Raw genomic sequence first — 10,513 nt, 5'->3', positions numbered from 1 at the left:
GCGGGGCGGGGCCGGGGAGGGATCGCGCGGCTCCGGCTCCGCCCACTGCGAGGGCTCGTGCTCCGGGGGCGGGGCCGAGGGCGGGGCGGGGCCGGGGAGGGATCGCGCGGGTCCGGCTCCGCCCACTGCGAGGGCTCGGGCTCCGGGGGGCGGGGCCGGGGAGGGATCGCGCGGCTCCGGCTCCGCCCACTGCGAGAGGCTCGGGCTCCGGGGGCGGGGCCGAGGGCGGGGCGGGGCCGGGCGGGGCCGGGGAGGGATCGCGCGGCTCCGGCTCCGCCCACTCCGCGCGAGGCTCGGGCTCCGGGGGGCGGGGCCGGGGCGGGGCCCGGAGGGATGGCGCGGCTCAGGCCCCACCCGCCCCGCGTGCGGCTGCGGAGGGGCGGGGCCGGGGGCGGGCCCGGGGGCGGGGCCCGCTCGGATCTCGGGCTCGGGCGGGCCCCGCCCCCCGGTGCTCGCTGCGCGTCCGGCCCGCTGCGCCCGCGGGAGCGCTTCTCGGCGCGCCATGGCCGGGCTGCTGGCGCTGCTGGGCCCCGCGGGCAGAGTGGGCGCCCGGGTCCGGCCTCGCGCCGCCTGGGTCCTGGGCGCCGCCGCCCCGTGCGCGCCGCCCCCCGTGTTGCTGCCGCCGCTCCGGCGCGGGCCCGACGCTCCGCTGCTGCGCGCGGTCCGCGGGGACAGCGGCGGCCGCCAGGTAAGCCTCCCCGCCCCCACCCCCGCCCCCGCCCCCGCCCCGGCCCCAGGCTCCCGGATCCCGGCTCCCGGTCCACCTCCGCCCAAGGAGACCTGCACTCGCCCAGCTGCCCAGACCGAGCGCCCCCAGGGTCCCCAAGGCCCCAACCCCTACAAGCCAAGGAAGCGATCGTCCCAGTTAACGGCTGGAGAAACTGAGGCTCAGGGCGGTCTGGTGATCTGCCCAAGGTCACACAGCGTCTGGCCGAGCCCCAGGTTCCCAAGGCGTCGGCCGGTGGCCGAGAGGACGGTCGCCGGGGCCGGACTGGCTGTCAGCGCCCTGTCACATGGCTGTCGGGTTCTTCCCCTTCCTCCGCCCGGGCCCCAGGGCGCAGGACCGCGAAGCTCACGCTGCGGCTCCCGGTGTCTAAGCAGAGAGCAGGCCTCCCCCTCCCCGCCAGACTCCAGTGTTCCCTCCTGCTCCCTTTCTGTCGCCTTCTATGGATGGGAAGTGAAAACCGGCCTCCCTACAGAAGGGTAATACGGACTTTCCTAGAAAAAGAAAAAAAATTTAGTTTCTCTCTCTCTCTCTCCCACTCATCTCCTTAAAGGAAAACAGTGGTAAGTAGCACAGTCTGGAGACACAGGGCTAACGAGTAGGGACACGCAGAACCGGGCTGCCTGCAGCCCCTTTGCCTGAGGACTAGGATCCCTGCCCTCCGCTCCGCAGCCCGGTGACCTCACCCCAAGTAGGCTGAAGGCTCTGAGCCTGTTCGCTGACCTTTCAAAGGGCTAAAAATAGCACGTTCCCAACAAGAGTTTGGGGGACAATCCCATGAGCTGAAGCGGGGCTGAGCGCAGTGCCAGTGCAGCTTCCGGAATGAACGTTCCTTAGGGATTTGACTCCCGCCCTCAACATGCCTCCTGCCTTCCGCTCCCCCATCTGACAGGCTGCAGATCTTGTCTCTAAATCCCCAGCCTTCTGCACCCATCTGGCTGCCTCCTAGCGATTCTTCGTGGATCAGCCCACTTGTCCCTTCCTCCAGGAAGCCTTCCCTGACCATCAGTGATGCCTTGGGTGCCTCCACTGACACCCCCCCCCACCCAGTCCCATGGATGCGGTTCCTCCCTACACTTATCATCTGGAATGGTCTCCTGACTTGCTTGTCTGTCCCATCAGCCACATCAGTTTTGTCCCTAGCCCAGGGCCTGGCACTGGCAGGTGTGTGGCACGAGAGCATGCATGAATATGAATGTGTATACAGAGGTGACGAGTGTGGTCAGACTCCCCATATTCCTGTCTCTACTCAGTAGTTCTGTGGCCTTGATCAAATTTCCCCACTTCTCTTTTGGTTTCCTTGTCTGTAAAATGGGATGTTAATAATTCACATTTCATGGAGCATGAATGTGAAACCTGGCATCGGGTACGTTCACAGGACCTCACGGGCTGTGCTTGTTTCTCCTGCTGCCTGGTAGATGGGCAGGATCCGAGTGGGATCAGAACCTGACAGGCTGCTAGGAGAGAACATACTCATCACTCAAACTGTCATCTCCCTGAGGAAATCCATCCCTGGTGGGGCCTGGCAGCGGCTGCAGGGGTCTCCCCCATCAGCTGTTCCTGGCTACTCACAGGGCACCATGTTTTTGGCCACTGGGAAGAGGGAGTGCTCTTCGGGTCTCCATCAGGTACCTGAGAGACCGACTCGCATCTGCCTTTGGCGGGGTCTCCACTCTAACCAGAGGGAGGTGAAGCCGCAGGACAATCCTGCCTTTGTCACTTAACCTGATTCTCGTCATGTCAGCTGGCAGCCCAGCCTGCCTACACCTACACTATGGGAGGGAAATCTTAGGCAAATGATTTGCTCTCCAAAGCCCCAGTGTCTTTTGTCAGTTCTTGCTCACATGCTGCCTTTTCAGGGAGCTCCTCCTTGGTGCCCTTATATAAATTGGCAGTGCCCCTCCCCACAGTCCTACCCGTCTACCTCTTCTCCTTGAGGTTTCTCCATAGCACTTGTCATATCTGGCAGTCCTGATGCTGTCCTTTACTGTTTCCTGTCCCCACCCTCCGTACCGGACCACAGGCTTCCTGAGGTAGAGTTTTGTCTGTCTCCTTCATCGCCCTCCCCCCACCCCGTACTAGGAGCAGTGCCCCGCACAAAGCAGGTATCCGTGAATAAGTGAGGAACATAGCATAGTTGTTTAGAGCAAAGCCTCGGAACCAGACTTGGCAGGTTTAGATCCGAGCTCTGACAAGTAATTCCTGTGTGACCCTCCGAAAGTTACTAAACCTCTCTGGGCTTCCAGGATCCTCTTCTGTTAAGTGAGGATGACAATAATACCTATCTCACAAGGTTGTTGTGAGGATTATCTGAATTAATATTTTCAAAGTACTCAGAATAGTGCCCTACACTGTAGTGTCATGTTTAGGATTATTACTATTTATTGAATGAATGAAAACAGGTGTCACTCCAAACATTGTGAGCAACAGCTTTGGCTCATTCCTCAAAACCTCCCTGCCTCTTCTAATATAGCCTTTTATACTCTAGTAACTGTTTGGCTTGGGGGCAGGGAGGCAGTCACACACATACACACACACATACGCACAAGACATGCAGGATCTAAAAGCACTTTGACTAAGTACAGACATCAGGGGACGTATGATGTTATGTGCACCCAGGGCAGTGCCTAACATAACATCACAGGCACTTAGGGTGGTATTTCACAAAGAAAGGAATGTCTGTAAAATAGCAAGCCACCCCCTCAAAAATTCCTTTATTTTAGCTTCTTCAGTCTCCTCTAGGGTTAGTTAGGAAGAAGACCAAATGGCTCACAATGTTTAAAGAAACTTCCCTTTACAACGATAAAAGGAAAGAAAATTGTCCCAAGATTCTAACTCTAGAAAGTTAAGACTCTGCGGCTGGCTCACAGCAAATTGTCCATTGTGTCTGAGTATTTTATCCCTCCCATTGTTTTGCAGTAGATGCTGGTTATTCTGTAGCTGGAAGTCTGGCCGCCTCTTTGTTTTTCTTTTTTTTTTTTTTCCTTTGGCCAAAAGGCCTTTTGCCAAAACAGAGGTTGTAAAGAAAAGAGCCCTCGACAGAGACAGGTCCACTCGGCTCTGGTGAATGGACAGATGGGGCATAATTAAGTCTGGTCAGGCCAAGTGTCAAGGGTAGGAAGTGAAAAGGGGTTTCTCTGTTCTCAGCCTCAGAACGTCGTTGGCACTTGGACTGGAGATTGTAGATTATTGCCCTATCAGCGCCCAACGCCTGGCAGCCAAAAGGAGGGTGGGGCCTTGCTTATCAGAATGAACCTGAGCTCTGAGTAGCCATTCTGGCTGCTGGGAGGCAAGCCAGTGAAAAGCTTTAGGGGGAAGGAGAAGTCACATGTGCCAGCCAACCTAAAGGAGACTGGTCTTCTCCCCACCAAAGCCTTGAAATCCCGGAAAAGTGTTCCAGAACTTTAGGAGTGTTCAGCTCTTACAGGACACAAAGGCCAGTCTGACTGCAGAAGCCGTGTGGCCTCCTAGTGGCCACTGCAGTGACTAGGCCAGGCACTGCCGCCTGCTCACCACCCCCACACCCTCGGTCTCCCGCCTGTCAAAGTGGGAGCCACAGAGGTGCCCACGTCATCGGGTTACCACAAGGGGTTTTATAAAATGACACCTTTAAAGCACTAAGCCTAGCACCTGGCTCAATAGAGGGAGCCTAACCTGAGGACACAGGTGGTTTCCTTTAAACCTTTCAAAAGAAGTTATGGGTTGCTGCCTACCTGAATGCAGTCTCGGAGGGGTGCCTGGCCGGCTGGGTCAGTGTAGCACTTGACTCTAGATCTCAGGGTTGTGAGTTCGAGCCCCACGTCGGGTGGAGAGATTAAAGATTAAAAAGTCTTTAATCAAAAAGAGGTAGGGGTGCCTGAGTGGCCCAGTTGGGTAAGCATCTGACTCGATTTTGGCTCAGGGTCGGGCTCTGTGCTCACGGGTGAGTCTACTTAAGATTCTTTCTCCCCACCTCCCCCGCCCCCACCAATCCACATGTGCACACTCGCCCTTAAAAAAAACAAAAACAAAAACTGCGCTGAGACCTGTGACCAGAGACTGGATCTCGAACAGCCCCTCCCCTTTTGTTAGGTCTCTGTTTTCATAACTCTGAAAGTGGCTTTAACATTGGATTCCCAGGAATGTGAGCAGCACTGAAAGAAATTGAGATGAATTAAATGAAATTTTAACTAATTTAATTTCTGAATGAAATTGAGATGAGAAGCTTATGGGTAGGAGTCCCCAGTCAGCTGCTCAGCAGGTATATCTGGAGAACACGCTGAGGGTGGAAAAGGGCAGGGCAGGGGGAGGTAGGATTGGTAAGCAGGGCTTTGCCTGGCAACTGATAACTAATCCCAGTGCCCAGGCCTCACCCCAGGGCACAAAATCAGACACTGGGCACCTGGACAGAAGTACGAATGGACCAGCCGCACATAAGCCACCTGGGAGCTCCTGAGAAAAGCCCCACATGCCTGGGGGACATGGGGCTCCTGAAGCAAGGCAGGGCTGGGAGGTCCCCTGCAGCCCCCGGGGGGCCTCCCTAGATTTGGAGGTGCTGCTCTGGGCTCCAGTTGTTTCATTTTCATTCAGAGAGAGCCCTGCCCATACCTTCTGGGGACTCTGGGCTGTTCTCCTCTTCCATCTTGCCTTTGAAGTTGGCCCGGATGCAACCTACTCTAAAAATACAAAGAAAAAGCCTTCATTCTGCAAGGCAGGAACTGGAGCTAAATGACCCAGATACTGTGAGAGATAGGTCATTAGGATTCAAAAAAATCTTTCATAAAAAAGGCTCCATATTGAGAAGGAGCTTTTTAAAAAAAGAAATGCAGCGTTGTTGGGTCGTTTTTCCCAAACGTTCCAGGCCCTGTAGGTGCTCAATAAATGTTAAAAGATAGGGGCACCTGGGTGGCTCAGTTGGTTAAGTGTCTGCCTTCAGCTCAGGCCATGATTTGGGGGTCCTGGGAGTGAGCCCAGGGATCTGGCTCCCTGCTCAGTGGGGAGCCTGCTTCTCCCTCTCCCTCTGCCTACTGCTCCCCTGGCCTGGGGCCTTGGGCATGCATGCCCTCTCTTGCTTATGCATTCTCTGTGTCAAAACCTTTAAGAAAAAAATGTTGAGATGCTGGGTGCGGCGGTCTGTTTCTATGCAAATCCCAGCTGGTGCATTCATGGCCCAGGAATCGGCCATCCCTGGATCTGCTTAGTTGTCTGGGGTAAACCTCGATTCTGGTCATAAATACAGGTAGCTTCTGCTCTATTTTATTTTGCTTTCACTGTCCTTGATTTCGTAGTCTAGGATGGTTTTCATGTGCTCAGGCTGTGGACCCAGACGACCTGGATTCTAGTTTTGGTCACTTTGGGCCAACTGAAGCCTGTGTGGCTCCTCTGTAAAGTGGGAAGAAAATAGTATCTACCTAGAAAGTGGTTGTGAGGGTGAAAGCCAACAGCAGATGCAGAAACATCCAGCACTGCCTGGCTCAGGGACAGCGTCCCCAGGTGTGTGAGCCCGAAGGTCTTAGCTACTGTTGATGCTCTAACAACAGCTTACCAGAATTCCAGTGGTTTAAAACCACACATATGTATTACCTTACAGGTCTGGAGACCAGAAGTCCAAAATGGGTCTCACGGGGGCTAAAGTCAAGGCATTGGCAAGGCCGGTTCCTTCTGGAGGCTCTGAGGGAGAGCCCATTTCCAGCAGACTTTTCCAGCATCTGGAGGCCATTCACACTCATTGGCCCCTGGCCCCTTCCTCTATGTTCCCAACCAGCAGAGCAATGTCTTCAGATGTCCGCTTCTGTGCTCACATCTTCCCTGGCCCTCCCGCCTCCCTCTCTTCACGTATAAGGACCCTTGTGACTACATCGGAAAATCCACGATGCCTGCCCATCTCGAGATCCTTAACTTAATCACATCTGCAGAATCCTTCTGCCATATTCACAGGTTCTGGAGATTGGGACCTGGAAACCCCTGAGGCCATCATCCCGCTGATCATACGCAAGCCCCAGCCTTCCAGTGCGCTCAGTGTTGAAGTGGGCACTAGCCTCACCTGAGGAGGAAGAGTCACTGGTCCCTCCCTGGGGAGAAAGGAGGATAGAACACGGAGCGACAGGAAAGCTGCCGTCAGCTACTAACATCCTTGCTCTTGCCCCAGATCATCTCTCCTTTGGTTTGTGCACAGGACCCCAGCAAAATCACTGCGACAACAGGCAGAGCTGTCAGCAGCGGACAGGAGGAAAAGCAAAGCAAGTCACAGCAGCTGAGAAAGGTCTTCCAAGAGTACGGCGCCGTTGCTGTGTCGCTGCACATTGGAATCTCGTTAGTCTCCTTGGGCATCTTCTACACGGTGGTTTCAAGGTAGGATCTCTGTTCTTTACTGTCCTGTCATGCATGATTCTCTAAACGACATTTTTCCTATGAACTTTTATTCGTCTGACCACTTTTGTCACATTTTTTAAATACTTTAAATCTTAGAGCCAAATCAATTGTGTAACTTAACCCCTCATGATGATTTTTTTTTTTTTTTGGTCTCTTTCCCCAGTGGTGTGGACATGTCTGCAGTCCTGCTTAAACTCGGATTTAAAGAGTCACTGGTGCAGTCAAAAATGGCAGCAGGCACGAGTACCTTCGTGGTGGCCTATGCCATCCACAAGCTGTTTGCCCCGGTGAGAATCAGCATCACCTTAGTTTCTGTGCCCTTCATTGTCAGATATTTTCGCAAAGTGGGATTTTTTAAACCTCCAGCTGCAAAGCCTTGATGAACTCTCCAACTGTGGGCCTGAAAACCTATTGCTTTTCAATAGAAACTTTGGGTTAGTTTTAGGATATAGCTTTTCCGAGGGGAGGGGTGGGGGGGAAGGAAGCTAATTGCTATATTCTCATGAATAAGGTTTACCTTTGCCAGCAAAAATTCGGGGTTTTTAATAATTGTAATTATTTTGCTTTACAAATGGTCTTAATGCTCTTCATCACAGGGCTTGTATCCATAATCTAAAATGTCAGCAAAATATCACAAACTGAGTTGTCATCTCAAACAAAACTGTTAGCCTACAAAATGTTCCTTCTGGAAGATCACTGGTGAGGTTCTAATCTGCAGAAGCCCCAGGGGTTAATCTTCGCTAGATTCTTAAAGGGCAACGATTCATTAAGCTAGTTTTTTAAATTCCCCTTCCTCCAATATCTGTTGTCAGGCTGCCTGCGGTTTAATATGCAATATTCTGCAAAACAGCTGCCAGTGTTACAAATAATGAATCAATTTAAGACTTAACAATATGTAACCAGGATCTAAATTAGCATCAACACTTGGATGTCCGTTACACATGTTTTGGGGGGAAGAATGACCAAGTATTTCTGGTGTGTTTCATTGATCCTAAAACACCCTCAGATCTGGACATGATGGCTCCTACCTGGTGGTTCTCAAACTGCATTAAAGTAGGTCAGGATCATTGGTCTCTGTTTAGGGAAAATATGGAAACTTTATCCAGTAGCAGGGGTATCACGTAGCTCCTGACAGCCTTCTCCACAAGTGAACCTGGATACCACACACATGGAAAGCTAAGACAATCTTTGCTGAACCCTCTACATCAAACTTCAGACATTCCAGAACTTAGGTCACAATGTTTACATTGTATCACTACTTTGATTTTTTTTAACTGAGTTAAAGTTATATAGAAAAAGATTTTGTTATATTGAAAAAGATTCTCCTTTTCAAAGTTATATTAAAAAAGATTCTCCTTTCTCTAAAAAGAATTGGAGGCACTTGCTGTAAATGGGAGGCAACTGTGAAATAATGTTAATGTGAACTAATATGAAATGATACAAGCCAGGGAGGGAGAGGGACAGGCAGGCATAATTACTTTCTGATGAGCTGGTTTTACCTGATACAGGATGTTTGATATGAGCGCCCCCCGCCCAGAACCATTGCTCTTAGGGACATTATTAAGAACAGAAACTCAAGCACGCAGATCCAAATTGAGATTTTTGTCCCTGAAGCACTTAGAAGCAGGCAAACTGGAGGGAATTCCTTTCCGTGGGATTCCTGTAAAGCTACCCTTCAGGCCGCATCCACACACAGCACGGTCCACACCGGGACCCCGATTAACCAGTTCCACCCTGCCACCTTGGCCGAGGGAGTTCCAATTATTAATTACCTAGGTGACAATCAGAAAACTAAGAGAACTATAAATTGACCATCCTGGTTTTTACCCCCTGGCTGCTGACTGCCCCCTGGCTGAGCCTTAGTAACTACGTCCATTATTTCAGTTAACTTTCACAAGAAGCTTTGAGAGACAATTCTCCACTTGCCTTTCAAGACTAATGTTAAAGTGGGTCCCCCTCACCCCCCCTTAAAGCAATTAGCGCATTGCCAAAAGGCTTCACTGATTTCAAGTTGCCTTTCTGGGATCTAATTGCAAGGACATCGACACAGCTGAGCCAGATGCCTGGCGAGAGCGCTTGGCAGTCCCTCCTGTGGTCAGGCTCTGTTCACCTAGCTGGCTTCCCACTCCTAAACACCTTCTCTACCAGTCTCCCTACTAGTCAGATCCCTAGTAATGTCTATGCAAGAAAAAGCTGACAGTCCTACAGGATTAAGGGCTGAAATCAAACTCTGATTCCACGTTTGGAGGAATGGAAGTGGACTGACAGGGCAAGCAATAAAAACAATCACCAAACCAAATAGCCATGGCCTCTCCTAAGCCCACCTCCACTCCACTCCTGCAGCCAGTGGTCCCAACAGAACCAAACCTGGAAAAGAGATCAAAGGACCAGGGAATATGTGACTTCACCAGCAAGATGTAGATTGCCTGTATTTACATTGTTTTTATGGAACTAGGGGAAATAAAACATCTATTTTAAAAATGTAAGCAATTGTTCATTCCTAATTTTGTATCTGACAAAATGAGCTGCTTAAGTTCCCTGAAACAAATAAACATCTTTGTAGTGTATGAAGAACTTTGGATTCCTCTTCTGGTTATGCTGTAACTGTCGCTGATTAGGAAGCAGCACTGTGTGTGACTAGTTTGTTAATGTTGTGCAACTACAATGAACTATTTTCTTTGCTCGTGTGGGATTCTGTTTGGGAAATGACAGTTTAGCTGGTGTCACTGGTGAAGTTGGTCACGTTATATTAACTATATCTTGGGTGGATGATGCACGAAATACTACTTTGGGAACGTAAAAATTGGTTTATTCAAGACTGAAAAGCTTCATCCCAAGGGAGCTAACTGGATGGATACCTGGAGCTTTACTCAGTTGTGTTCTGAAGCTTCTGTCACTGTGTCACCAAAGCTGACCTAGAAGTTTCTCCACGTTGGCCACTTCCTTGTATCATTTCTAGTTTCTTGCATCGAAGTTGGCCATGAAAAGCATGGTTCTTAGTTCTCAGGAACTTCAACACTTCCAAGGTCAAGTTTACCCTCTCTGGTTGAGATGATGTCCACAGCCAGAAACAAATATGTAACTTTATGCATTAGAAGCACATAGTATAGATCAGAAAACGGATACACCTGCTTCTCTCATGGCACCTACTCATTTATTTTGCAGGCCAGTAGTGAACAGGTAGTGAACAGAATTACTCATGCAACTTAGATGTATTTGTGTCTCGATGTTTCAACTTTACATACATGGCATGGCTCCAGAGTAATAAGTACAAAAACAACCTGCCAAGTGTCCCTTGGGATCCAGGTAAGGGGATCAAAGGAAGCCACCAACAGCTTTACTGAAAGGGCAGCAGGCTTGAACACAGGCTGTACCCAAATCTCCCCACGGCTGGGAGAGATTCCACTTACGCAGACATTCCTTTAGAGAATTAAGGGC

At 51.1% G+C, this 10,513-nt stretch overlaps 1 protein-coding gene across 1 annotated transcript; it reads left to right on the top strand.

Moving 5' to 3' along the window:
• Nucleotides 1-469: 469 nt before the first annotated feature.
• On the top strand, nt 470-9,642 carry FAM210B (family with sequence similarity 210 member B). The gene is made up of 3 exons (XM_055342767.1): nt 470-688; nt 6,879-7,054; nt 7,239-9,642. The coding sequence occupies exons 1-3, from the start codon at nt 503-505 to the stop codon at nt 7,453-7,455; spliced, it is 579 nt and encodes a 192-aa protein (XP_055198742.1). The 5' UTR covers nt 470-502; the 3' UTR covers nt 7,456-9,642.
• The last annotated feature ends 871 nt before the right edge of the window (nt 9,643-10,513 follow it).

Source organism: Nyctereutes procyonoides, unplaced genomic scaffold (assembly GCF_905146905.1).
Source record: "Nyctereutes procyonoides isolate TBG_1078 unplaced genomic scaffold, NYPRO_anot_genome, whole genome shotgun sequence".
Taxonomy (NCBI): domain Eukaryota; kingdom Metazoa; phylum Chordata; class Mammalia; order Carnivora; family Canidae; genus Nyctereutes; species Nyctereutes procyonoides.
The sequence above is the reverse complement of the archived record's forward strand: the minus strand, read 5'-3'. Positions and strand labels throughout refer to the sequence as shown.